The 24,666-nt window shown below is 43.5% G+C and overlaps 1 protein-coding gene and 1 long non-coding RNA gene across 6 annotated transcripts in view; one reads left to right on the top strand and one right to left on the bottom strand.

The window, feature by feature from the left end:
* The window catches only part of LOC140686812 (uncharacterized), a 137,104-nt gene that overhangs the window by 21,723 nt on the left and 90,715 nt on the right, over positions 1-24,666 (top strand). For all 4 annotated transcript variants that reach the window (XR_012060770.1, XR_012060768.1, XR_012060769.1 and 1 more), the window contains one exon: positions 13,953-14,075. This is a non-coding gene — a long non-coding RNA (uncharacterized lncRNA). The remainder of the gene's footprint in view (positions 1-13,952; positions 14,076-24,666) is intronic.
* GRM7 (glutamate metabotropic receptor 7) overlaps positions 12,070-24,666 on the bottom strand; it is an 893,798-nt gene continuing 881,201 nt past the window's right edge. The window contains exon 10 of one of the 2 annotated variants that reach the window (XM_006206843.4): positions 12,070-13,280. In XM_006206843.4, coding sequence (XP_006206905.1) covers positions 13,231-13,280 — 50 coding nt within the window. In that variant the 3' untranslated portion in view covers positions 12,070-13,230. The remainder of the gene's footprint in view (positions 13,281-24,666) is intronic. The other variant, XM_072941756.1, reaches the window with a different exon arrangement.

Genomic DNA, 24,666 nt, shown 5'->3' with positions numbered 1-24,666 from the left:
CCAGTGTGGTTGCATCAGCTTTCTTCTGGGTGGTTTTGCGAGGCACATCCTTCTCCATTTGTTTTTGTTTCCTCGAGGGACCGTAACAAATCACCACACACTTGGGGACTTCAGTAATGTATTGTCTCACTGTTCTGGAGTCCAGAAGCATGCAGTCACCGGGCTGAAATCCAGGGTTGGCAGGGCTGCACTCCCTGCAGAGTTCCTGCGGGGTGAGTCCTGCCCAGCGCCTGCGGCTGCCGGCATTCCTCGGCTTGTGGCTGCATCTCTCCAGTCTCTGCCTCCTTGACCACACGCTTTCGCCTAGTCTGTGTATCAAATGCCCCACAGTCTCCCTCCTATGAGGACCCCTGGAACGGCATTTAGGGCCCATCCAGATAATCTAGAGTAACTGCCCCATAGCAAGGTCTTTGACTGACTCACATCTGCAAACTAGGAAATGATTTTTCTAAATGAGGAGAACTTTACAGATTTCAGAGATGAGCATCTGGTATCTTTGGGGCCACCATTCAGCCCACTACATTATTATTCTACTTGCAGCCTTTCTGTGCTGTGTATTTAAGGAATGTCTCTTGTAAGCAACTTCAAATTTTTCTTAAAAAAAAAAATCTGACAGTCTCTCTCTAAATCAGCATACTTAGCTCGTATATATTTAACAAAATCGCCCATTTATTTAGGTTTAAACCCACCTTCTTACTAGTTGTTTTCAACTTGTCCTACTTTTAATTTTTTTTCTCTTCCTTTCTTGCCTTCTTCTAGATAAATTAAGTATTTTATATAATCTATGGCATTTCCTTGTCAAAATCTCCTTTGTGTGCTTTTAGATAGTGAAAACGAATTTGCATCCGGAATCTTACTTGCAAAGGCATCTGGGAAACGTATCTTTCAGCTTCTCCGCCCCTCCGTTTAGAAATATGAAAGGTAGTTGAGAGGAATTCCACGGTGTCCAATACACACAGCAAGTTAACAGGGCTGTGACCCTTTCCCCACTTTCTCTGTCATCGTTACACACCAAGAGTCACCTGACGTGTTCCTGCAGCTTGGTGGGGAGGGGCGGATGGATATAAGCCTGGGCATTGAACTCAGCAGCAAATAAATGTAAGCATTATGCCCCTTTAATATTTTTACAGTACTTGAGTAGTTGGCTGGGTGGATGGAACAGAGGAAATGATTGCATGGTTTCTTGTTTGATTTTGAAGGGCTGCCTGGATGTCTAGTAATGTAATTAATAAATGGAGATAGGGAACACACATCAGCAAAAGAAATTTAAAAATCGTTTCAATCAGTAGGTGTTATGGGCAAAGACTGATGAAAGGTTCAGGAGTCTGATTTGATGGGGATGGAAATAAACTTTACTGTATCTTTGATTAGGTCTTCCTCCATTTTGGATGGAAACATACCTCCACAAGTTCGAGATACACTTAATTTTAATTCTGGTATACAGCAGATGAGAAGGGAATAAAGCAGGGAGGGGCAGAATTAGATCCGGGCTCGGTTCTGTTCCAAGACAGTTGGGCACAGAAATGGCAGCCTGAAATGGATCGTCTCTGGTGGTTGCTAAATGGATCGTCTTAGCAACAGAGGCTGAATAGATAATTTGCCTTAAAATACAACTCAGAATGGGGGTGGATGTGAGGATAGTTGCTGCTCCCCAGAGAGCAAACAGGCTTCTGAAACAGCCAAATGGTCTATGCAAAATGGATCGCCATGGTTCTCGCCAGCCCTGAGACTTCCTGTGCTGAGTTTCAGTTAAGCATCTCTGGGGATGGCGCTCACTGAGGGAGGCTTCCCAAAGCAGCTTTGTGGAACGTGGGTGCTCAGATCCTCTGCCTGGCAGAATTCACAGTGAGATCCCTGCTACCTGCCCCCGCCTCCTTGAATCAGCACAGGAGTCTCTCTCACCCTCAGTTTGAACACTTGGGGTAGGTTTTTGAGAATTTGACGTTACTTGAAGGTTTCCTAGATTTGTCTTATTTGTAGTAGTGGTTTTGTGTCCTGCATAGCTGTCACCGTTTATAAAGAAGTTGCTAGAAGCAGGAAGAGTTTATATGACATCTCCTGGGACGTAAGTTGGACAGATACTGTTTTCTCAGCCAAGATGCATTCCAAGTAACCTACTTCTGTTCTTTGTATGTCGAAGAGGCCATGTTTCAGAGTGGGCTAAGTGATAAGTTTGTGAATGTTTCTGTACAACACAACAAACTCTTAAGAACTCTTGGAGAGAAGTTTTACTTCCTGAATAAAAGACACAACCCCAGGAAGATGTCTTGGAGCTTTTTTGTTTTTACTGGTTAGAGCATGTGTGTAATGTCTGGAGGTGCAGCAGCCATTTTGTGACTGTGAGGAGGAAACTTCCACATCAAGGGGGGCACATCAGGAGAAGGAAAAGAACCCAGGTCCTTGACATCATCCTTGATAGCTGCAACCGGCCTCAACTGTCTGCTTACAGAATTGTTTTGTTTCTTACAAAAACAAATTTCTGTAGGTTTAATTTTCTGTTGCTTACAGACAAATATAATCCTCTTTCATCCAGCTTGTTGAATATTTTAAACTTTTTTTTCTGTATTCTTTTTCATGTGGATACTTTCTCAGTGACACAGCCCCTCACCCGCTTTCCCCATACATCCCACCTCCACTCTGCCACTTGCCCTGCAGAGTTACAGACTTGGACTCACGTAGATGTGAGACCACTGAGCTTCGGGAAGGACATGGCTTTTCTCTGTTTCTACCCTGCCTTTTTCCATGGTCCTCCTAAAGCACTGTTCTCAGTGTGGTCCTTCCTGAGCAGGATCAGCAGTGGGAACTGGATGGAAATGCTGATTCTTATGTCCTATTCCGGGGCATCTAAATCAGAGATGCTGAGAGGGAGCCCGCCAACCTGCCTTTAGCCAGCTATCCTGGGGTAGGGGGTTGATTCTAGTTAGAGTTCAAGAACGAGTATTCTTGAGAAATCAACTGAACAGCATCAGGTGGTGGTGGCTGGGAGCTTGTATTACATATTTCTTCTTGTAATTAACCTCGAGATAGACAACGTACAGTTTTTTCCCCTAAAGACACCATCATAAGGAAAAGTTTATAACCACAGCATGAAAACAAAAAGCACAGTGCTGTTGGGGCCAGTGGATCTGCTGGAGACCAAGTTCAACTGGATGGTCGGTCAGGTCTTCTTGGGTGTTGATTGCCTTCATTAATGTAATTGTTCTGGTTGCCTCATAAAATGCAAAGCAATAGACTTGGCCAATTCATATTTAAATTGCTTCCTCTGCATTGCTGATTAACTGGGGACAAGTGTGGCTTTCTGCTCTGTATGTGGCAATGTAGGGGAATTCTTGCTTGCATATCATTTGTCCTTTTCACTTTTGAGTTTCTCCCCAAAGAGAGAGAGGAAATGTGTGTAATTCTAGGATTCAGTAATACCTATATTCCTATTCTCCAAATGTCAGAAAGTTGACCCGGAAGCTTTTGTTTGAAATAAGTGTACGTACATCCTGTAAGTCCTTAAGTCTCATTCTTAACATGGAACGAAAGTCTTGAGATGGAGAAAATATGGATGTGAGTGAGATCTTTTGAAAAAGATTGGTGCGTAGCTCTGACAAGGTCCCTCTAGGAAGACAGATACGGACTTACCCAGGTATGAAATCCTTGAGCTTTATTTTGACCTATTTTTCTAGATTTCTTCCGTTCAAGAGAGAAGGAGCAGAAGGCCAGGGATATTAGCATGAGATGAGATGACTGAGAGGGTGGGGTTACTGGGACCAGTCATCCCAGTTTCCCTGGCAGGGGGGGCTGGGGTGTGGTCCCAGGAGGTTGGGTTTTCAGCACTAAGCGGAACTGGGGTGATAGGTCACTGTCAGCTGAGAAGATTGGTCTGCATAGAAATGGGTGTTTCCTGGATCTTTCATTTCTCTGTGATGCATTCTTGCTGTGGACATGAGGTGCCCCAGCAGCCAGGACATCTGATCAAACCCATACTTTCTGTCATAGTTACTGATTCAGGGACGGACCCTGACCCAGGCCTAAATCCGCCCTCTTGCTGCAGTGTTTAGTTCATGGACAGGTACTTACCTAATTTAGTCCAATCAAAGTGCAGTTTAGGACCTTTATTTGACAGTCGGGCAGAAAGAAGCCATCCTTCTTTTACTGAATTTAAATAAAAACTGAATATCACCTTATTGCTGCTGATACCATTTTGTAGCCAGAGGAAGAAGTAATCCTGGGAGAGTGTCAGTATGATGGAAAATAGAGGCAACGTATGGGAAGAAGTTGAATCCTCGGGGCTAGCCTGAGACCGCTGAATTAAGCCTTGCCCGAGGCACTCTGTGCCGTGGACCTTTTGACTCATAGGAGTCAATTATTTTATTGCTTAACCAGTTGGAGCTGAGTTTTCCATTACCTGTTTTGAGTACATTCTAATGGACTGTCCATGCAGATCTGTGTACAGGGTCAGAAAACAGCAGTTAAATGGTCTTAATGTCTTCCCTTTGATACTAATTTCTCAGTGTGGAGAGATTAACTGGTAACTCTGGTTTTACACATTCATGTCTTTAGCTTATTTAATGTGAGATGTAGACTTCCTGAGCATCCTGACAAAATTTAATTTCTGACTTTGTCCTACAGGGTGCCATGAAATACATGCATATTTATACAGTTTATTTAACCTGGGTTATTTAACAATTTATTCAAACTTAATAAAAAAACAGTTCATGCACAGGTATACTCGCACTCCTTCCAGCCCCTCAGACAAAGTTTCTGGGACGCCTTAGAGACCTTTCTTTTTACTTGGAAGGTCTGCATTCAAGCTGTGTGTGTGTGAGTGTGTGTGCACATAAACATTTTGTTTACGTACGTGTGGGTTCCCTACGTATTTCTAATACATGCCATGCGTGTGTGTATGTGTTCCTGATACGTATTTCTAATAGTAATCCTTTACTGGTGCACGTGTACAGGTACCTTCTTAGAGATGGTGCTTTACTTCCACTTTCTTTCAAGTAGCTTTTAATGAACAGTAGTCTTCATTTTAATATAATTAAAATTAATCATTCCTCTCATGGTTGGCCTTCCTCTCGTCTTCTTTAAGAAAAGATATTTCTACATTTCTACACCCCAGGTCAAAAAGATATTCCTCTGTATTTTCCTTTAAAGGCCCTTATTTATTTATTTTTTTGACATTTCTCTCCTTCATCCATCTGGAATTGACTATGTTGTGTATAATATAAGCAAGTATTCTAAAATTTCTTCCCACGTGTATTGCTTTTTAAAAAAATTCTTGACCAAGACCACTGTGCACACTTCCATTTCTGGGCCGTTGTTCTGGCCCATCGGAGTGCTGGCTCTTCTGTCGGGTAGTGTGTGCCAGAGACCGGTAGGGGGCGAGTGCCACGGCAGGTGGAGTTGCTCACTGTTCCGAATTCCACTAGGAATTCCATGCAAGTCTTAATCCCCTGTAGCCATGGTTCTCTTAAAAGCACGATGTGGGAAGATTGAAAGAAACATCAGTGTCTAGGTCTGCCTCCCAATTTCTGTTTTAATTAGCTGGGGTGGAGCCTATGAGTCAGTATTTTTCAAACCCCACCCTCAGGAAATTCTAATGGAAATGTAGGGTCCAGATGAGGTGCTACAGAGTTCATGTCCACGGATGATTCGGGGCCTGGGGCCAGCATCGGCCTGTGCTAGCTTGGCATCTTAGCAGAAACACACAGGATGATTTTAAAATGAACTTCCCTTTGTAATGAACTTGCACTATCATCGGGGGAAACCAAAAGTACAGGGAAAATTTTCGAGTAAAACACAGTAATTCATAATTGCCTAAGACACTTTGTGTATTGCTTTCGGGAATTCTCTGTGTATTTAGATAGTTAGAATCATCTTGAAAAAACTGTATGAACATTCTTCTGTAACATTCTCCTGAATTACTTTAAATACTGTTAAATAGTCTATCGCATTATAATAACTGTTGTTATGTATTGTTCATATATATACTTGTAAAATCTTATTGTGGTTAGGGGTTTATTACTTTGTTCATGGTGATTGTAATTGCTATTTTTGGTGAACAGGAAAGCACGTTCTGGGCATTACGATTTAGTGTTGAGTGGTGCTGGGTGCAGTCAGAGAGACCCAGCTTCCAGTCCCGGCTTTGCCACTTGTCCATGGCCTTGTGTCTGGGAAATTATTCTCTTTACTGCTCTTTAAGATGAGGATGATATTAATCCCTCCCACATAGAGCTGTTTTCAAGATTAAGTGAGATGAATGTGAATCGCTTAACAGGATGCTGAGCACTTGCCAAGTGCCTGATGAGTTTATCTCTACGCACAAAATGCCTGGGCCGTAGTAAGGGCAGCCCTGCCCCCTTGGCTCTAGGACCAGTCTGACCTGCCTGACCCCTGTTTGCGTGGTCGTAAGTGTTCACAGGGAGGATGTCCGTCACCAAGATGGACTCCATCATTGTCCAGCTCAGTAACCAGATGCAGAACTTGCTGGAGAGCCCTGTTTGTTTGAAAGAAAAGTAAAACATACGCCAGTTACTCCAACAATGGATGCTGCTCGCTGGCTGGCTGACTCATAGAATACTTGCTCCTTAGGTTTTCCTTTTCTTGTGTTGAATAGATCCCTGCAGCTGAGAGGAAACTGCAGTTTCTCAGCTGTGGAACCAGGTGTGTGCATGGCTGGGGAGCCGCCTGCTTGGATCTCCGTGTCCTCTCGGAGCCCACGGGATGGCTGAACATAAAGTAACAGCAAGCATAATAACGATTTGGGATGTCCAGATTTTCTAAGTGGAAGCGAGGGGGCGAGGGAGGAAGAGAAGAAAGTCAGTGAGGAGAGTACAGCTCTGGGGTGGGGTGTTCTGACAGAATCTGGTTGTACATCCTGAAGAGGTCACCTCTGGACCCAAGGGTGGCATCTGAGAAATGCTGGACACGTCGTGTAGAAGGCAAGCTTTTGAGGGCAAGGGGTTTGCTTCTTATCTATGTGCTGTTTCCTTAAGAATTTAGAACAGCACCTAGTACGTAGTAGGTGCTCAGATCATTTGCGGATCAAATGCTCTACCACTGCTTACCGTCACACCCAAGGGACAGTGAAGAGAATTGCCTCTCTGAACCTGCTTTGGACCAGCAAGGGAAGACCTGGTAAAGAGGAAGCTTAGGGGAAAGTACCGGTGTCACTTGAGCTCCCGAGCTGGGGGCAGCAGCCTGCACATAGCCCAGTGGACAGAAAAGGCTTTGGCAATACGGATTTCAGAAAGTCAAAATATGGTAATAAACCTGAGACCAGCAGTAAAAAAGATGGCAATCCCAAGAGCCAGGGGAGGCACTTAAGAGTAGAACTCTGAGTCTCTTGTCATGACCCCAGGAAAGAAGAGAAAAACGATCTGAAGGGACGTGAGGATACATAGTAAGCTTTCCAGGGAGTAATGTTGCAAAAAATCCTTGGGGATAAACACCAATGACCATGAAACAGTGATGGAAATCTACAAGAGTGGTGTCTGAAGCCTAAAGTCCAGAATGAGTGAAGGTTTGCAAAATGTGTGAGAGCTGATACACATGTCTCTTGCTTATTTGTTTGAATCTTTTGTCATGTGCAAAGCCAGAATGGGAGAGTAGTCCCGTTGCTTGGATTTGACCAGTGACTCTCAAAGTATGCTCCTTGGGCCAGAAGTACCAGCATCACCTGGGAAACTGTTTGAAAGACAGATTATCAGACCCACTCTAGACCTGCTGAATTAGAGGGGGGAGCCCTCCAGGAGATTCTGATGCTCACTAAAGCTTGAGTGTTAACACTCCACCCTACATGTAAAAATCATCTATGATGCTTGTAGAGGGAAAAAGCTCAGGCTTTACCCCAGACTGATTAAAACAGACTCTCTGGAGTGAGGTCTGGAGTGGGGTCTGGCCATGGATATACATTTTTTTTAGTTTTATTTTTTATTGAAGTGTAGTTAATTTAAGATGAATGGATAAAGACACACAAATACACACACACACATATACAGACAATGGAATATTACTCAGCCATAAAAAGGAAATAATCTGGCCATGGATATATTTTAAAGCCCCTTGGGGAAACTAATGTACTATCAGGGTTGAAAACCTGTTTCCAGTTCAAGTACCATCCCCAGGGAGTTTATTAGAAATGTGGAACCTGGGTCCTATCTACCTAAATTAGAATCTGCATTTTTGGCAAGATCCCCAGGTGATTCATAGACACATGAAAGTTTGAGAAGCATTTGTATAAGATAACAGTTACAGGAAAGAAATCAGAATTTGCACCTTGTCTCCACTTTCTCTTTATTGATTGTTTATACTAACTACTCTTTTAAAGAGGTTATGGGCCAAGAAAAGGCAAGATAAACACATTGGCTGTGAAACATGAAGCATAGAGAAGGTTTGGCATCAAAGAAAGGCGGATGCCGGGCAGGCTACACGAATGAGAGAAAAGGATATTCTGTAAGACAGGTGCTTATGTTACCCACACCTCTTTGGTCTTGACTTGAGTTACCCATTGGCCAAAGAAAATAGCCAAACAAAATAAATACACCAGGACAAAATCAGCATCAACACCAGTGTGTGATCCCAGGCCTTGGTGACGAGTTCAGGAGTGCCCTGTAGGTTCCTAGACCCGCCCTGTCCTCTGCCTCCCCCTTAAAGGGCCCTGAGGAGGGGGCGCCGGCTCAGAGCCTGCAGGTAGCAGACACGGCGGAACTTCAAGGGGGGTGACCTTGGGAATCCTCTGTGGCCGTGGCTGGATTCCCTGGCAGGATGCCAGTGAAGATGTTGAGGCCAGTATCTTCTCAACAATGAGTAGAGAAAAAATGCCAGCCCAGGAGCCACTTAGGATTCAGGAAGTGGTAGGACTGGTGGTCTGACCTCTCTTTTGTGATGGAGAGTCGGAGAAATACTGTTGATTTGCACAAGCTGTCCTTTGCTTTGATTCATTTCTTTCTTTCTAATTTTTTTTTTTTTTTGGACAAGAGAAAATGACACAGGGTGATTGTTGCTGCAGTTTTAGGGGGTTTATAACTGGAGAAGTGACCACACCTTCATGCAATGCTGATGAACGCACTGAAGTCAGTCAAGTCAGGTTTCGGGCGGACGCCTCCAGGGCCCTACGCCAGCCCCCCTCATCCTCCAGCATGCTACCAGCGCTTTGGCTGAGGGTCGGTAAGGCGGGCTTATCACCCCCGTGGTGGTTGGAAGGGTAGAGAATGGATATGAATATCAGGGTCTAAGCAGACAGTCAAGGGAGGGCATGATAAATCAGAGTTAGGAAAAGATAATTTATAAAAATGTCAAATAAGAAAGAATATAGCAGCAGCAATTTCCTGGGGGTGTTGAGGGATTTCAGTCCTTCTGGCCGAATCGCTTTTGTCCGGGTGAAGTGGCAGCTGGGAGCCCCGCGGGCGCCTTAGGCTGCGTTCCCCTCCTGGACCCCAGCCCCCACTGCAGTGCTGTTCTCCATGGCTGTGTTCAGACTTAGTTAGCATATTTTGATGGTGAAGTTAACGTTCTAGAACAAGGCCGCATGGAGGGGCTTGATCAGTGAAGAGACTTGACTCCTTGTCTTACTCCCGTGGGAGAGGTGATGATGTGCCAGATGCCAGGGGGTGCAGATGACTGAGACTGCATAGCTGGTTTGTGGGGAGCTGAGTGCCCTCCTGCTGTAGCATCGCCCTGTCATCTCCCTTCCTCCATCAGATGAAAGGGTTTTTGATTTAGAATGTCTGGCCATCTGTAGAATTTCCACTCCACTTCATAGGAAGAGTGGCTCATCTTCTGGTGAAAAGACCCCCGTCTAATAATAGGGGGTCTCTCACTTCCTGCCAGGGGTGAGGGGAACATTCGCATCCCCCTTGCCTCTCCATCTTCATCGCCGGAGCCTTGCCTGCCCTTCCAGGTGCAGAGCCGGTGACTGCTCCCTCGCAGGCCCCGCCCTTCCATGTTCTCCAGCTGTTTAACTTCAGCCTTTCATTCTTTCTTTTACTGATTCCTTTACACGTATTTATGGAGTGCCTACTCCTTGTCAGGCACTGTTCAAAGTGCTGGGATATTACAGTAAGCAGAACATAGAATATGCCTTACCTCCTCCATCTCCCTGCAGAGGGGGACCGACAGAATCAAAGAAGCAAATCTTTAAAGTCAGATAATGATGTGTTGTTAAAAAATAATAAAGCAGGTTGATGGCTAGAGTGTGCCGTAGGGGACTGCCCTGTTAGATGTGGTCAGTTTTAAGCAGAAACTGGAAAATAAGTGAGGAAGTAAAGACGCACACATATTCAGACAGTGAGAGTGTGTGTCCGGCAAGTGAATAGGGGTAGAATCTGCTTCATATATTTGAGGAAGAGCAAGGAGATGCGTGTGGCTGGAGAGGAGGAGCATTATTACACCGTCTGTTGTTGACAGTGCTTCCTAATACATACCGATATGTGAGAAATATTTCTACTAACCTTGTCCTAGGGCTACAGACACACTTGAACCCACCTGCTAGGTTGGGGGTGAGGATTGTGGACAATGGTTAGGAACTGCATTTTGAGGATTAAAGAAGTTGATGTATTAAAAGCATCCATTATAATGCATATGGTATGGATAAAGCATGTAATGCCTGTAAAGTGTGTAACTATGGAAACAGCAATGCCTTATATAAAGTGCTTTAACTTTTATCCTTGTCGTGACCCTGATCACGGTGACCTCCATTCTCCCCTGAGAAGCCGGGAGCAGAGCAAAGGCCTCTGTAGCTCTCTCCCATCCTAAGGAGAGTTGTTTCTGTTACTTCCCCTGCTCTCTTGGTAACCCATTTGAACCATCGGGAAAGGCTCTTACGTGACTTCTTTGTGAAAATGATTTCGACTACACGGTCGGAAGGCAGCCTGGCTTGCAGTTTTACAGATTCCATTTCCATGTCTAGACTGAGAAGGCACTGCACACTTAATTTTATTTTTAAGGCAAAATGCAAAAACCGTGTTGGTGCTGATGCTCCCGGTAGTCGTGGTGGGCACGGTAGCTAACAGGCGTGGTAAGTTAACCAAGTGCTGATCTAAGCCCTTTCATGGATTCTCTCTTCCTCCTCCTAGCCCTGTGAGGTAGTGGTAGTATTAACCTGTTCTCCAGTGGAGGAAATGGAGGATTCAGAACATTTCTGCAACTTCCTGCAGGACGGCTGGCAGGCGAGGGAGTCAGGTTTTATCGTAGCTCGTTTGGCTCCACAACTTGAAAATGTGAATAATCCCAACTCATTTCTGCCGTGGTTTGCGTTTCTTTCCCACGATCTATTATTGGAAGGATTTTCAAGGGATAGGAAGACCTGGGAGACGGATTTGTTTTTCTCAGTCTGATGTAGAAATGAGTTTTCTAATCTTTACACACACATTACCTGGGCAGAGAGAGTTGAGGGGCATTAGGAAGAGGTCAGCAGATGCCAGAGGTGGACTCCGGTGTGGGTTTCATTAATTGCAGTGGAGAAATAGTCACAGTTAGATTCGCAGTGGTTCCTTGAAATACATTTTGGATTTTGGAGTCCAACCCTGAGTGTTAAGGACCAACGTCACCTCCTGCAAATGGACATTATTTTGTGCTTCTGATACCCAGGTTACTATGAGTTGATCTATGGAAGCATTTCCTACTGTTGAATTTTGGTAACCCCAAGTCTTATTTAGCCATCAACATGGCCAACATGCTTATTTGCAAAGATACAGACAAATGCTTTATAATTGTTACCTTTAGTTACCTACTTGTCCTTTCGTTAAGTTTTGTAGTTTATCCTTTCCCTAAATTACCCGTTTATTGAAGCTCAGACGTCTGTCTTTTTATTTTCTCTTCCCTCTGGCACTTTTGCTCTGCTGGGTAGATAACTTGCTGAGTAAATGTCTGAGGGTTGTCAGGTATCAACTTCAATTATGAAGAAACAAAATGCATGGGCTTGGTGGCAACTATTCAATGAGAGAATTTAGCCCTCTCAGTTGTCATGTGCATCTTGATATGATTTTAGTTGCAGGCTAAGGCTTGTTTCTTTAATAAGGTTGGTTGTCCACCTCGTTCCCTAACTTAATTTTGTTTTTATGCAATAAACTGTAACTAAAAAGGGATAAACAACTAAAAATATTTATTGCGGGAAATAAAAAAGTTAACCAAAGTATTTTATTGATACATTCTTGGACAATATCACAGAGTTGAAATAGAATGGAAAGGGGGGCTTTTTCAGCAAGGGTGTTTTTCCACTAAATTGGCACATGAGCAGCAAGATTAACGAAAGTACTTATTACAAACAGTAAAAAACATACATGCTTTTTTTTTAAGTCCTTATCACACTGGTCAGTCATAGGGGGCATGAACCAAACCTCAAGACGTGAAATATCCATATTCTTTTCTTCAGATAGCTTAATCATTATGTGAAACTTATTGCAAAAGACCCATATCCTAATTAAAATAACAGAAGAGAACACAAGTACAAATATTGAACATAAATTGTTAACATGTACTGTAAAATACATTACTGGCATGCATTCAAGGATCAAGACCTCTATTCCGTTCAGCCAATCAATGCCTTCCTTCCATGTGACCTATCGTATCACCAGAGAGGTGGGGTATACTTTCTCAGCACAGTTTTTGGTCTTTAAATAGCTTTTTTGTCTAAAAAAAATAGCATGATTTGCAGTGTTACTATAATCATAATGATACAGTCATGTACATAATTTTTTTTTTAGTCTGCCGAGATCTTTTTAAAATTCTCATTGTTGTAAAATTTCCCAAATTTCCCGCCATCTGAGAGAATAGGGCTCAACGAAAACAGAGCATTCGAAAACAAACAGTGAACCGAGGTACAACATCGTATGGCAAAGTGCAAAAGTCCTCACAAACTGTACAGAAAAGTTCAAAACCTTGCAGCCTGGAAGTACGTATGTAGAAAGACAGGTCAGCCCCAACACGGTCACTGAGGCTCTCGATGGTTCATCCCAAAGGGCCCGGGTGGGACTTGAGTCTCAACACTCCCTTGGGTAGGGAAGGTCCAAAATTGCAGCCGAGTTGGCAGTGCTGATGCCAGTGACTTATTAAGCCAAGAGAAAGTAAGGATATTTCATAAAGCAGCTGTGTAGGACACTTGGATCCTCTACCATTGGTCTCCCGGCCGGGGATGTTTCTCCCGTGATGAGCAGCGGGTTGGACCAAAAGAGTCCTATGCCAGGTTGGGTGACAAAATAACTGAAGGTCTTCCTCCACCATGGTTCCATGGAATGGAACAGGTTAGATGACCAGGTTATTATAACTGACATACTTCTTTTTTGCAGCAGGGCCTGAAAGAGAAATGTGAAAGGGTCAGTTGCGGCCATGACTGTTTGCAGAGGGAGAATTAGATGTGTGATGACTTGGGTACCAAGTCAAGATGAGACAGTGCAACACTGAGGAACGTGCAAATCACTTTAGATCCCTGTGACCATTTCTAGGATTCTGTCCCCTAAAGGCAGCTGTGCCCAGCAATTCTCAAACCATCTGGGTTCTCTATTCTGGAAAGTTACCAACTTCCCTTATGGTCTCTACCATTAGTCAATTTATCAGTGGGTGTCATGCTTTCTAATTAGCTTAAAGGACCCATCCATGTTGCAGTGCATTTCCTTTTGTGGTCTTCTCCCAGACCGTCTTGGGAGAGGTCTGTCCTGGGTCACTGGAATTAGTTTAGGTTGACTACAGATGAGGCATACCAGAGTGCCTTCTCTGGTCCTGATTGACACAATCAGATCACCTTAGATTGAATTTTATAGTGTTCTCGTCAGCAAGTCGTAAATGGTAATTTGCAGAACTACTGTCATCAAGGTTTGAAGCTCACTTAAATCTGCCAGGAATCTCAACATGCACTGTCTGTGCTGGTTTTCCTTTAATGTAGGGTAAATTGTTTATTTGGTACAGAGATTTCAGGACTCATCTTCACTCACTCAGTCACTCACTCATTGCTTCATTTATTTGTTCAGTGGGTACGTGTCAATGGCCTACCATATGGCACACGAGAGGCTCGGCACTGTGAACAAGTGATGAGCATGTCCGACCCTCAGCTGTCCTCCTGCCGGAACGAAACTAAGACACAAGATCCCAAGGTATGTTTCTGCTCTATGTTCTAGTTCTCACCACCAAGTAATGCGATTGCTGTGGCATGGCATAGTCGTTCTTTGTTAAATCTTTGGGGTTTTGCATCAGTCTCTGATGGACACAAAGGGACCATCACATTCACTGATGACTTACTGTTTCAGGATCTAAACCATATTGTTCATTTAATACAAACAAATAGCAAGAATTATTCCACGACTCTTAAGTAGGGATTTATGTGTGAATTTAGGGGAAGGGAGAAGCCACAATAACATACTGAAAGAGAGTTTGTATCTGAACTTTGAGTGATGCAGCCAGTATGTTATAGATGAATATATGCACATACGTGACATACAAGACTGATCTGAGGTTCCAGATTAAATATTCAGACTCTCCTGACAAATTCTGGTTTGAAGACTTAGGCTCATTTCTTTATTAAATTATGTTGCATTTATTAACTAAAATTAGAGGGAAAATATGACATTATATGTTATATACTGTATATATTATACATATTATGTATATATATTATAATTATATGAAATTGAGGGTCTCCTGGACAATCTGTTCACGAGACTGGTCATTGAGCACATTCACTTGATAAATGCATAGCTTCTGTAATGCCTCAGTCTTCTGAGAAGGTTTCCATTGTCATCACAGCCTTCAGCGTCTTCAGTGATGCTTGGTTTGAGTACATGTAGGAAGACATTCTAAAGATGGTTTTTTTTTTTTTACTCCGAAGCCCGTTTGCAGGGTTGTAGCTAGAAAAACCCCAGTTTGACAGTTGTGAGAAATAGTCACAGCACGCCTTGTCAATTGCGAACATAGTAATTACCCTCAGGGCAAAGGGAAGGAAAACAAACAAAAACCCAGAAGCCTATACTGACCTGAATATCTGAGACCACCTCTATTGCGTGTTTAATTAAGATTGTTTTCTGTAGAACCATGACTGTCTAGTGAGAAAAGCCAAACATATTTGAAATGCCTCAAATGGTTTACTTTAAAACACCCGTGACTCAGGAGAGTCTTCACCGGAAGAACACGTAAGTTAGAAAATATTGTCCTTGAGTTGTAAAGCTGAGCATGAATTTGCCTTAAACTATAATCAAGATAAGGTTATGTTTTTAAAAAGAAAACCTGGAAATGATGATGACGATAGAAATACACTGTTTCTCGGCATGGGCGGCGTCTTGTGTTCTCCGCAGCCTTGAGAGGAGGTACTCGTGGCGCTGCCCTTGGACTCACCTGCCCAGGCTGGGGTCAGCTCCCGCGCTTACCTGAGGGAGGTGTGGCCTAGACCAGTCCCAGGACACTGAGCTTCTCTGAGCCTTTGTGAAGCAGGACAGTTGTCACCCTGCAGGTTGTTAATGGCACAAATGTATGAAGTATGCCAGTTTCTCCTCTGGTAACTTGAGGCATAAATGCAGTTTTAAATTACAAAGTTCTGTACAGATGACTGGCCTTGGTGCACGCTTTCTTTGCAAAGCAGCTTAGTAACACGGCAGCAAGATGCTAATGGAGATGTGCAGGTCCTAGAAAGACAATTTCTGTGCTTTTCAGAGCACTGTCCAGTGCATTATAATGTTTATTTTTAAGCCATAATAGCTTTATGCATACATAAATGCCTATGGTGTCTGCTAATTCCATTTATTTGAATAGCAGTGTAGTTTGTGGGCTAGGAAAGAAAATTGCTTAGCTCAGAACAGTTGTGCAGTGAAACACTCACTAAGGAAATACACTTTTTATTTTTACGTAGCTGGAATTTTCTCTTTTATAAAGTCATCTGTTTTTAAGGAACAACAGGAGTCAAAGGCATGGCCCCAGCTGGGTTTTCAGGAGTCAGCTGTGTCAGTAGTTCTCACAGCGAGGAGTCCTGAACAGTTGATGTTTACCGACAGGCAGTGCTGTGGACGCTGGTTTTTAGAATGAATTGCTCATGTACCCTTGGTAGTTATGAAAGCCCAGACGGTCCTTGGTGTTTCGTCAAAATCAAGCTCAGTTAAAATCAGTGAACTTAGTTGTTTTCTCCTTGATTTTCTCTGTGCCTTTTTTCTCACAAAAACTTCTCAAAGTGTGCTCTGTGGAACGCTTGTAACTCAGATGACACACAGGAAGTGAAGAATGAAAGACAAAAACGGGGAGGGAGTACCGTCTCATGGATATTATAAGGCACGTTGAATTACGGGAAACACTGAATTAAACAACATTAAATAGGGCTCTTTTCTCTACTCCATATTTAATTTCTCACTTTTAAATATTAAGGAATTCTAAAGTTTAGAAAAAAATACCATGTGTTTTCCTGAGCTCTTTTGAAAAAATGACGTATCTATAGATGTATATACACGTGTGTGTATGAGGGGTTCAGACAGCTACAGAAGGTGACTTGTGTGTTGCAGCTCCCAAAATAACACGTTGACATAGTGACATCTTTGCTCCATGTGCCCCTCCACCAGCCCAGAGAAGATAAAGCACCGGGGCGCCCGCCCTGACCCCCGGCCCCGCGCCAGGCCTGCTGCCGTGCTGTCGGTCTGCCTTCTTCCCGGGCCGCTCCGTGACGCTGCTGTGTTGCTGCCCATAGCTTTGTGGTTTTGAGATTGATTTATGCTAATTTGCTAATTGTAGTCAGTATAGACTTCTCTTTTAGAAACATGGCAACATTTCTGTGACTCTTTTCTTATTGCTGGCCCCCACTTTGTGTTTCTGGTAACAAACAGTGCTGCAGTAAATGGCTTCGGAAAAACACCAGTCACAGAGTTCAGTGACAAAGCTGTAGGCCAGGAGGGATGATTTATAATACACTTATATTTAACTGATAAAAGATTGTTTCCAGAATTTTTTTAATTCATACAAATTAATAGAAGGCAACTTAATTTTTTTAAAAAAGATATAAACAGGTAATCTGTAGATGAAGAAAAACAAATGAGAAATCCTCAAGCTCATCAATACGAGAAATATAAAGTAAAATAACAGTAAGATAGTACTTCATGCCCTCACGCCCCTGCCCTTAAAGAATAAAGTGCGTGCTGAAACCCCGTGCTGGTGAGGGTGCGAAGAAGTGGAAATTCTTAGGCCACAGCGGTAGGAATGCCAATTGGTAAAATCACATGGAAGAGGCATTGGAAGTGGATGGAAAACCTGAAGACATTCATACCGCTGACTCGTTTGGTAATTGCAGTTTCAAGTGCCTGCAGTTGAAATCACCCTCCAGCAGTTTCCTCAGGTGACCGCCTGCTCTTTGCTCCTGTTGTAGTTTCTCCAAGTCACTTGCTCCTGGGAGCCTTTCCTGACGCCCTGCAGACGAGTGGGTGTCCCCACTCCACTCGCTCTTGCCCTCTCTACTCTTCCCTTGTGATACTTGATACACCCAGGGTGCTGCCCCTGCTTCACACAGGTCTCCAGCATCAGCACGGTCAGTGTCACAAGCGTAGAGACCGTTTCTCCCAAGGGCCCCCGAAGTGTGTGGTATGTATTCATCGCCCAGTACTGACCACCTGCTGTCACTGTGGGTGTATTACTCAGTACGCGTGCCTGCGGCGGGGCCTCTGCTCTCTGAAGTCCTTGTCAGCTCTAGGAGCACCTTAGGAGAGAAACGGCACAAAAGTACACAGGGACTTCATGGACTTGCCACCTTTTTTTTTTTTTTTTTTTGCTTTTTTTTCCCCTCAGCGTCCCTGTAGTGCTACTGTGTGCACAGCTAACCATTGTTACAGCAATTCAGGTTTCACTTGTAACTTTAAACCACAGCATTTATTTTCCCACCAGAACAGCCCAGCTAGAATTGAGCAATCAATTTTCAATTCTGCCATGAAAGGAGTCAATGAACACACTAGGGTTTCTTTAAAGAATCCAACTGGTACTTTAAGATGTAGAACATCAAGCAGAGGTTTACATAGTTCTAAAGTCTGTATTTGTATATCCGGAGGAAACTGTAATTTGAAAAGATACATGTACCCCAATGTTCATAGCAGCACTATTTATAATAGCTAAGACAAGGAAGTGACCTAAGTGTCTACTGACAGATGACTGGATGAAGAAGTTGTGATTACACACACACACACACACACACACACACACACACACACACACGTGTGATGGAATAATAGTCAGCCATAAAAAAGAATGAAATAATGCCATCTGCAGCAACATGGTTGGACCTGGAGATTGTCATTCTAAGTGAAGTAAGCCAGAAAGAGAAAGAAAAATACCATATGAGATTGCTCGTATGTGGAATCTTAAAAAATGACACAAATGAACTTACTTATAAAACAGAAACAGACTAAAGGCTGCCAAGGGGGCTAAGAGGGGTTAGGTGAGGGCTGCTGTCCTCAGAAGGGTGGCAGCTGAGTTTCAGAGGAGGACATTGTCCCAGCAGAGACTGGAAGGAGATGAGAGAGAAGCTATGCAGATACCTGGACCGCAGAGTGAGCAGCAGGTGCAGAGCCCCGAGGCAAGGCTGGCATCAGAAAGTCTAGAGTGGCTGGTACACAGAGAGTCGGCAGAAAGGGCAGCGGGCGTGGAGACTTCCCACTCTGGCAGGAGGTGACGTCACTAACTTGTACATGGAGAAGGGATGGAAAATCCTGCCTGAGATGCTCAGGAGAGCTTTCAAAGTAGAGGGAATGTGGAATTGTGTCTTGAGCAGTGAACTGCAGACATTCTCTTGCCTGGGGACATGAGGACACGGGTGTTGAAGAACATTCCATCTGGAGCATACTTCGTTAGTAAAGCGTATTCCGTGAAAAAGTGGGGGATTTAGAGAGAGTAGCAAGAAGTTGAAAGGAGTTTGGTGAGTACAGGGCTCATGCAGAGAAGAAAGAATGATGGAGGGGATGGCAAGGGAGATTCATCTGATTGCCATGGGTATTTTATGTTACATAGAAGGTACTGGATATTAGAGTAAGAGAGTTGTACCAGTGGGACAGAGGTAGAGGACGGTAATTGCAAGGAGGAAGATCAGCTTGGAGTTGATGGAGTGATTAGGATTGTGTCTGCAGTAAGTGGAATCCAAGACAGCGCTACATTGGGGCTCTCAACGTGGCCACTATGGTCCTGGTCAGTACCATGCCCTCTGGGGCAGGAGACCATGGGCAGTTGCCTTGTTGGTCATCATCATGGGAAAGTATGCCTGAGGCCAGAACTGTGTTTGTTTTTGAATTTGGGAGGGGCTGGCATGTGACTCAACAGTCAAGGTCCGTTACGTTTGGTACAGTTGATTCTTGTTGGGGCTTCAGACCTTAGAGGACGAGTGGGCTCAAAGGAGAGAAAACCAGAGAAGACTCCTGGCCCAGGCAGAGGGAGGAGTTGAAGGAAATCTCAACTTTTCTTCCTTTCTTGGAATCCAACTCAGTTTAACCCGGCGGGCAGATGGCGGGGCTTGAGAACTGAAGGTCTGTGCAGGGATAAGATGGCTGGAGGATCCCATGGAGCGGTTTTGGAAGATGGAAGGATTGATATATAATAGGAATCAGCCACAGCTTCACACTCAGCTCACACTCAGCCCTGAACCTACCATGTCGGTCTCAACATGAGGACTCACGTGGTCTTCTGTCGTCGTGTTGTCCGCCTGGCCCCAAACTGCGTCAGAACACTTACAGATTCTGACCTGTAGTTAGCTATAAGGTAACAATTCCTTCTAGACTTTTCATTGGAAAATAGCCCTGAGAATTGCATCTGGTCCTTCATTTTCTCCCTCCCTGGGTGTGTCTGTGTTACGTGATACGTGGCCTCTTGTCATGTTTTCTGAAGCATCTGTGTGTGGAATGCACTACTAGGAACCCAAGAAAGATTTTTTTCTTCATGTTAGAATGGTTCGACTTTAAAAACTAAGTATGTCCAATGATCTGTTTTCAGAGTATGGCTCTTAAGATATGGAAATCATCATGTCAGGTGTCAGAGGGAGAAGGTGGCAGTGGACGGGTGCTGTGTGTTGAGAGCAGGAGTGGGCAGTGCCTGCCGGGGCCTGGCCTGGCCCGGTCTGAGTTGTGACTCTCTCAGCACACTTGACCTTGTCCGCTGAGCAGCCTGCTGACGTAGATGCGAGCCCGCGGGTCACCCCAGGCTGTGGAGGTTTGACGTCCCTCAAACACAGAGTTATCGCCGAGACGCACAAGTGTGTAGGAGTGAAAGCATGAAATGCTGTGATCTGGGCCAGAAGCGTAGTCCATGCTGCTACCTTTCCCTTCTCTTCTAACTCAGCTTCCTTCTTTCTGCACGCTTGTGTGGGGTGGGACTGGGGGAAGTCTTAGGAATTGACTTATTCGTTAAGACACTGCTAAAGACTGAAAAAACACAGAAATGAAATAAAGAAGAAGCAGGGAAAGAATTTTGAGTCAGGCTGCAAAGGCCATACAGAGAGTGTTTCATAAAACCCATGTCAGACGTGCACCCAGGAAAGAAAAGAGGCTGTGGAGGAGAGAGGCCCTCGGACTCTAGGTCATCTATGTTCTGGAATCTTCTACCCCTAGATGTTTTTGAAGGTGGCTTTTTCTCCTACTACAGGTTTCCATTTAAATGGCACCTCTTGGAGAGGCCATCCTTGACCTCATCTATAAAACAGCACTTAGCAGTTCTCACTGGTGCTCCAGCCGACAGCATTTTTGTATCTTTCATCACCCATCACTATCACTGCCTAAGGCTTAACATTTATTTATGTCTCAATTTATTTACTTGTCTCTCATCTAGCATTTAAACTCTATGCATTTTGTGTTAATCACTGTTGTATCCATAGACGGTACCTAACATTAACCTAAGTAAATAGACAGCAAAAAGACAACCTACTGAATGGGAGAAAAATATTTGCAAGTGATATGACCAATAAAGGGTTATTATGAAAAATACATCAACAGCTCATGCAACTCAATATCAAAAAAAAAAAAAGAACAACCTGATTAACAAATGAGCAGAAGCCTGGAATAGACATTTTTTCAAAGAAGGCATAGGGATGGCCACTAGGCACATGAAGAGATGCTCAACATCGCTAATTAGTAGAGAAATGCACATCAAAAGCACAATGAGATACCACCTCACACCAGTCAGAATGGCTGTCATCAAAAAGTCTACAAATGACAAATGTTGTCAAGGATGTGCAGAGAAGGGAGCACTGTTGGTGGGAATATAAACTGATGCAGTCACCATGGAAAGCGGGATAGGGGCTCTCCCCAAAAACTGAGAATTACCATGTGATTCAGCAACTCTAGTCCCGAGTACATATCTGAAAAAAACAAAAACACTAATTTGAAAAGATTCTTGTACCCCAGTGTTCATAGCAGCATTATTTATAATAGACAAGATAGGGAAGCAACAGTCGAGTGGACAAAGATGATGTGAGTGAATATATAGTATGGAATACGTCTCATCTCAGCCATTTAAAAAAGAATAAAATTTTGTCATTTGCAGCAACGTGGATGGACTTGGGGGGTATTATGCTTAGTAAAGTAAGTCAGACAGAGAAAGGCAAATGCTGTATGTTACCACTGATAGGTGGAATCTGAAAAAATAAAACAAGCTAGTGAAACAAAGCAGCAGACTCGCAGATACGGAGAACAAGCTAGTGGATAAAACTTGGGAGAGGGAAGGGGAGGGGCAGGATAGGGCTAGAGGACTAAGAGGTCAGAACTACTATGTATCAAATAAACAAGCTGAGAGTATATGTTGTACATCGCAGGGAATGTAGCCAATATTTTATAATAACTATAAGTGGAGTATAATCCTTAAAAATTGTGAATTACTGTGTTGTACAACTGAAACTTATGTGATATTATAAGTCAGCCATACCTCAATTAAATAAAGAAGAAAAAAATACGTAGTGAAAGATCCTTGGTTTGGGATTAGTTGGAACTCATAACAAGGAGCCTACTCACGTCTCCTCATTTTTTTTTTAATTGAAGTCTAGTCAGTTTACCGTGTGTCAATTTCTGGTGAACAGCCTAATTTTTTAGTCATACGTATGCATAAATATATTCCTTTTCATGTTCTTTTTCATTATAGGTTACTATAAGATATTGAATAGAGTTCCGTGTGCTTTACAGTAGAAACTTAATTGTTTATCTGTTTTACGTATAGTAGTTAGTATCTGCAAATCCTGAACTCCCAATTTATCCCTTCCCACCCCTTTCTCCCTCCCTGGTAACCGTAAGTTTGTTTTGTATGCCTGTGAGTCTGTTTCTGTATTCCGTAAAACTTCTCCCTTTGACTTGATGCTTTCAGCTGGGATTTTTTCTCCTTCTTTCTGAGATAAGTGCCGGGTGGCGAGGAACCTGGTAGCCCCGTCCCAGTCTGTTTCCTGGAGCATGAAAGTCCTCTGATCTTCATAGCTGTTGGGCAGTTCCAGCCACCCAATCAGAGGAAACAGAAAAGTCGATTATCTATCACAGAGAATGGTCAAGAGTAAATCAGAACTATTACTTGAGGGAAGAGAAAAAAGACTGTATTCGTAAAAGATGGGAGGAACAGACCCCTAAGCATTCCATGCCTGAGTAGAGACAGGGAGCTTCTACCAGAGAAGCTGAAGGAATGCACTGCAAACTGGTTACAGCTGGGATCTAACGTTAACGAGCGTGGTTCTCTTAACTCTGGTCTCCCATTACCAGTCACAGCCTTGTTCAACTGTAGTGGCTCCATTTACTGGCTCCAAGATTTTCCATCTTCTCCTCTTTTCTTACACACATTGCCCATCTGTTACTTGGAGTAGGGTGGAATGAGGTCAACATTGAAGATGAATTCTTTCAATGCCTATCTCAGTATTAGGTTTAAGGAGTTTAAGACAATTTAACAATCCCGGGGGATATCTATCCATGTCCTAATTTTAAATGGATGGTTTTCAGGCTTTCCTTCAGTATATTCTGTTTGCCCTGAGGCTGCCTGATGGACCTGTCCACGGCGCCTGTTCTGCTGGCACTCGTGGTCAGACCACTTGTGATATAGCTTAATGGATTCTGACCGGAGACGGGAATCCCCATGACTAGAACTCAGCAGGGGCTTGTGGAAGTGAGCACGCAGCTGGACTAAAGCACTGGGTCTAGAGGGACGTGACTGAGCAGCTGAAGGGCATCCTTCTATAAGGAGGGATAAAGAGACTGAAACTAGGAGACCGGGTACTGAGTGGTAAGTGATGTCAGATGCTTACTGTGAACTTGGTGAGATGTGATAATGAGATAATGGTACAGCTGGAGAATGCCTGCATTTTCTGATAAGCTAAAATATTTTGGAGTAAATATCATGGTATCTGTAAGTCAGCTTTAACATGGTTCAAGGCAAAATGCATAGAAGCAAGTATCGTCAAATATGAGCAGTTGTTAAATCTTGGTGGTAAATTATATGACTACTCCTTCTACTTTGCTGAATGTTTGAAAAGTTTCATATCCGGAGTAACATTTATGCTTCACAACTTTGCTGGGAGCTGACCCTATCTTTATCTCGTAACATCTGCCACCAAGAAGCAACACTCTTGAGGCGGTCATGTATCTCATGATAAAAAGGAATTGCAGTAGTTCCTGTGACTGGGCATAGAACCCTGGCAATCCTAATTCAAGAGTAACAATACTGACTAGATTAAAAGGTAGAAGAATGGGAAAATTAAAGGATACCAAAAAAATATAAGGATATCACTAGTCAGCCGTATGACCTTGGGCAAGGCGCTTGATCTCTCTATACCTCAGTTTCCTCACCTGAAAAATGCACATAATAATATCACCAATCTCTAGGGTCATTAGGAAGATCAGAGGTATATAAGACACTCAGAACGCTGCTGAGTATAATTTTACTCCATCTGTTTAGCTATGATTAGTCTCCTCTCTGGATGCGTTTAGAGAATCCCTCACATACATGTAACACTGACTCGTCGTGTGAGCGTGAGCTTTTCCCTTGGAAGAGCTCCTTCCAAAGCACAAGGTCAGGCTGCCTGTAAAATGAAACCAAATTAGTTGTTTGATTTTTGGGCACTGTTAGGGCGCCAGCAAGGTTCCTTGAGGAGGTTTAAGGAATTGTCAGTGCACCTAGTGCGTTTCATCTGTTCACTGAAGACGGAATCTGTCAAGTCGTTGTCACCGTGTTTCCACTTTGATCTGGTTGCACTGTCATCGTTAGCCAGCATTTCATCTCTGCAAAAGTGTGATATTGAAATCTTGTGCTTTGAGCGGTTGTACTGGTCCTCGGGAGCCAAAGGGGAAAGCTGGGGCTTGGCAGTTTCTATTACTGCAAAAATGACAGTTTCTTGCGGTTCAGACAGACTTGTCCACATGATCAGTGGCTGCTGCTCTTGCTACATGCTGTCCAGGTCATCTCTGTGCAGTAGTGGAGCTGGTAATCATTGATCCTATGAGCCCTGGTTGTAACACCGTGAGGTTATCTGCAAACCCAATTGCTGGAGATTCTAAATATACATTTATTTATATTTTTCTTTTATCCATATTGATGTAATAAATTGGGTATCTACTAGTGAGCACCATACGAATGGCAGTTAGATTAACTGAAACAAATCATCCTCTGTTTATTCCCTGCTCAATTCTGCACTGAGGAATTAAGCTGTGTCTGCAGTGATAAAGCAAAGTGAAGACTGGGTCAGCTACCAAGCTGATTCCATTGGAAAGACTGAGGCCAGAGCTG

This window comes from Vicugna pacos, chromosome 17 (genome assembly GCF_048564905.1).
Source record: "Vicugna pacos chromosome 17, VicPac4, whole genome shotgun sequence".
Lineage (NCBI taxonomy): Eukaryota > Metazoa > Chordata > Mammalia > Artiodactyla > Camelidae > Vicugna > Vicugna pacos.
This window is presented reverse-complemented; position numbering and strand designations above follow the sequence as displayed.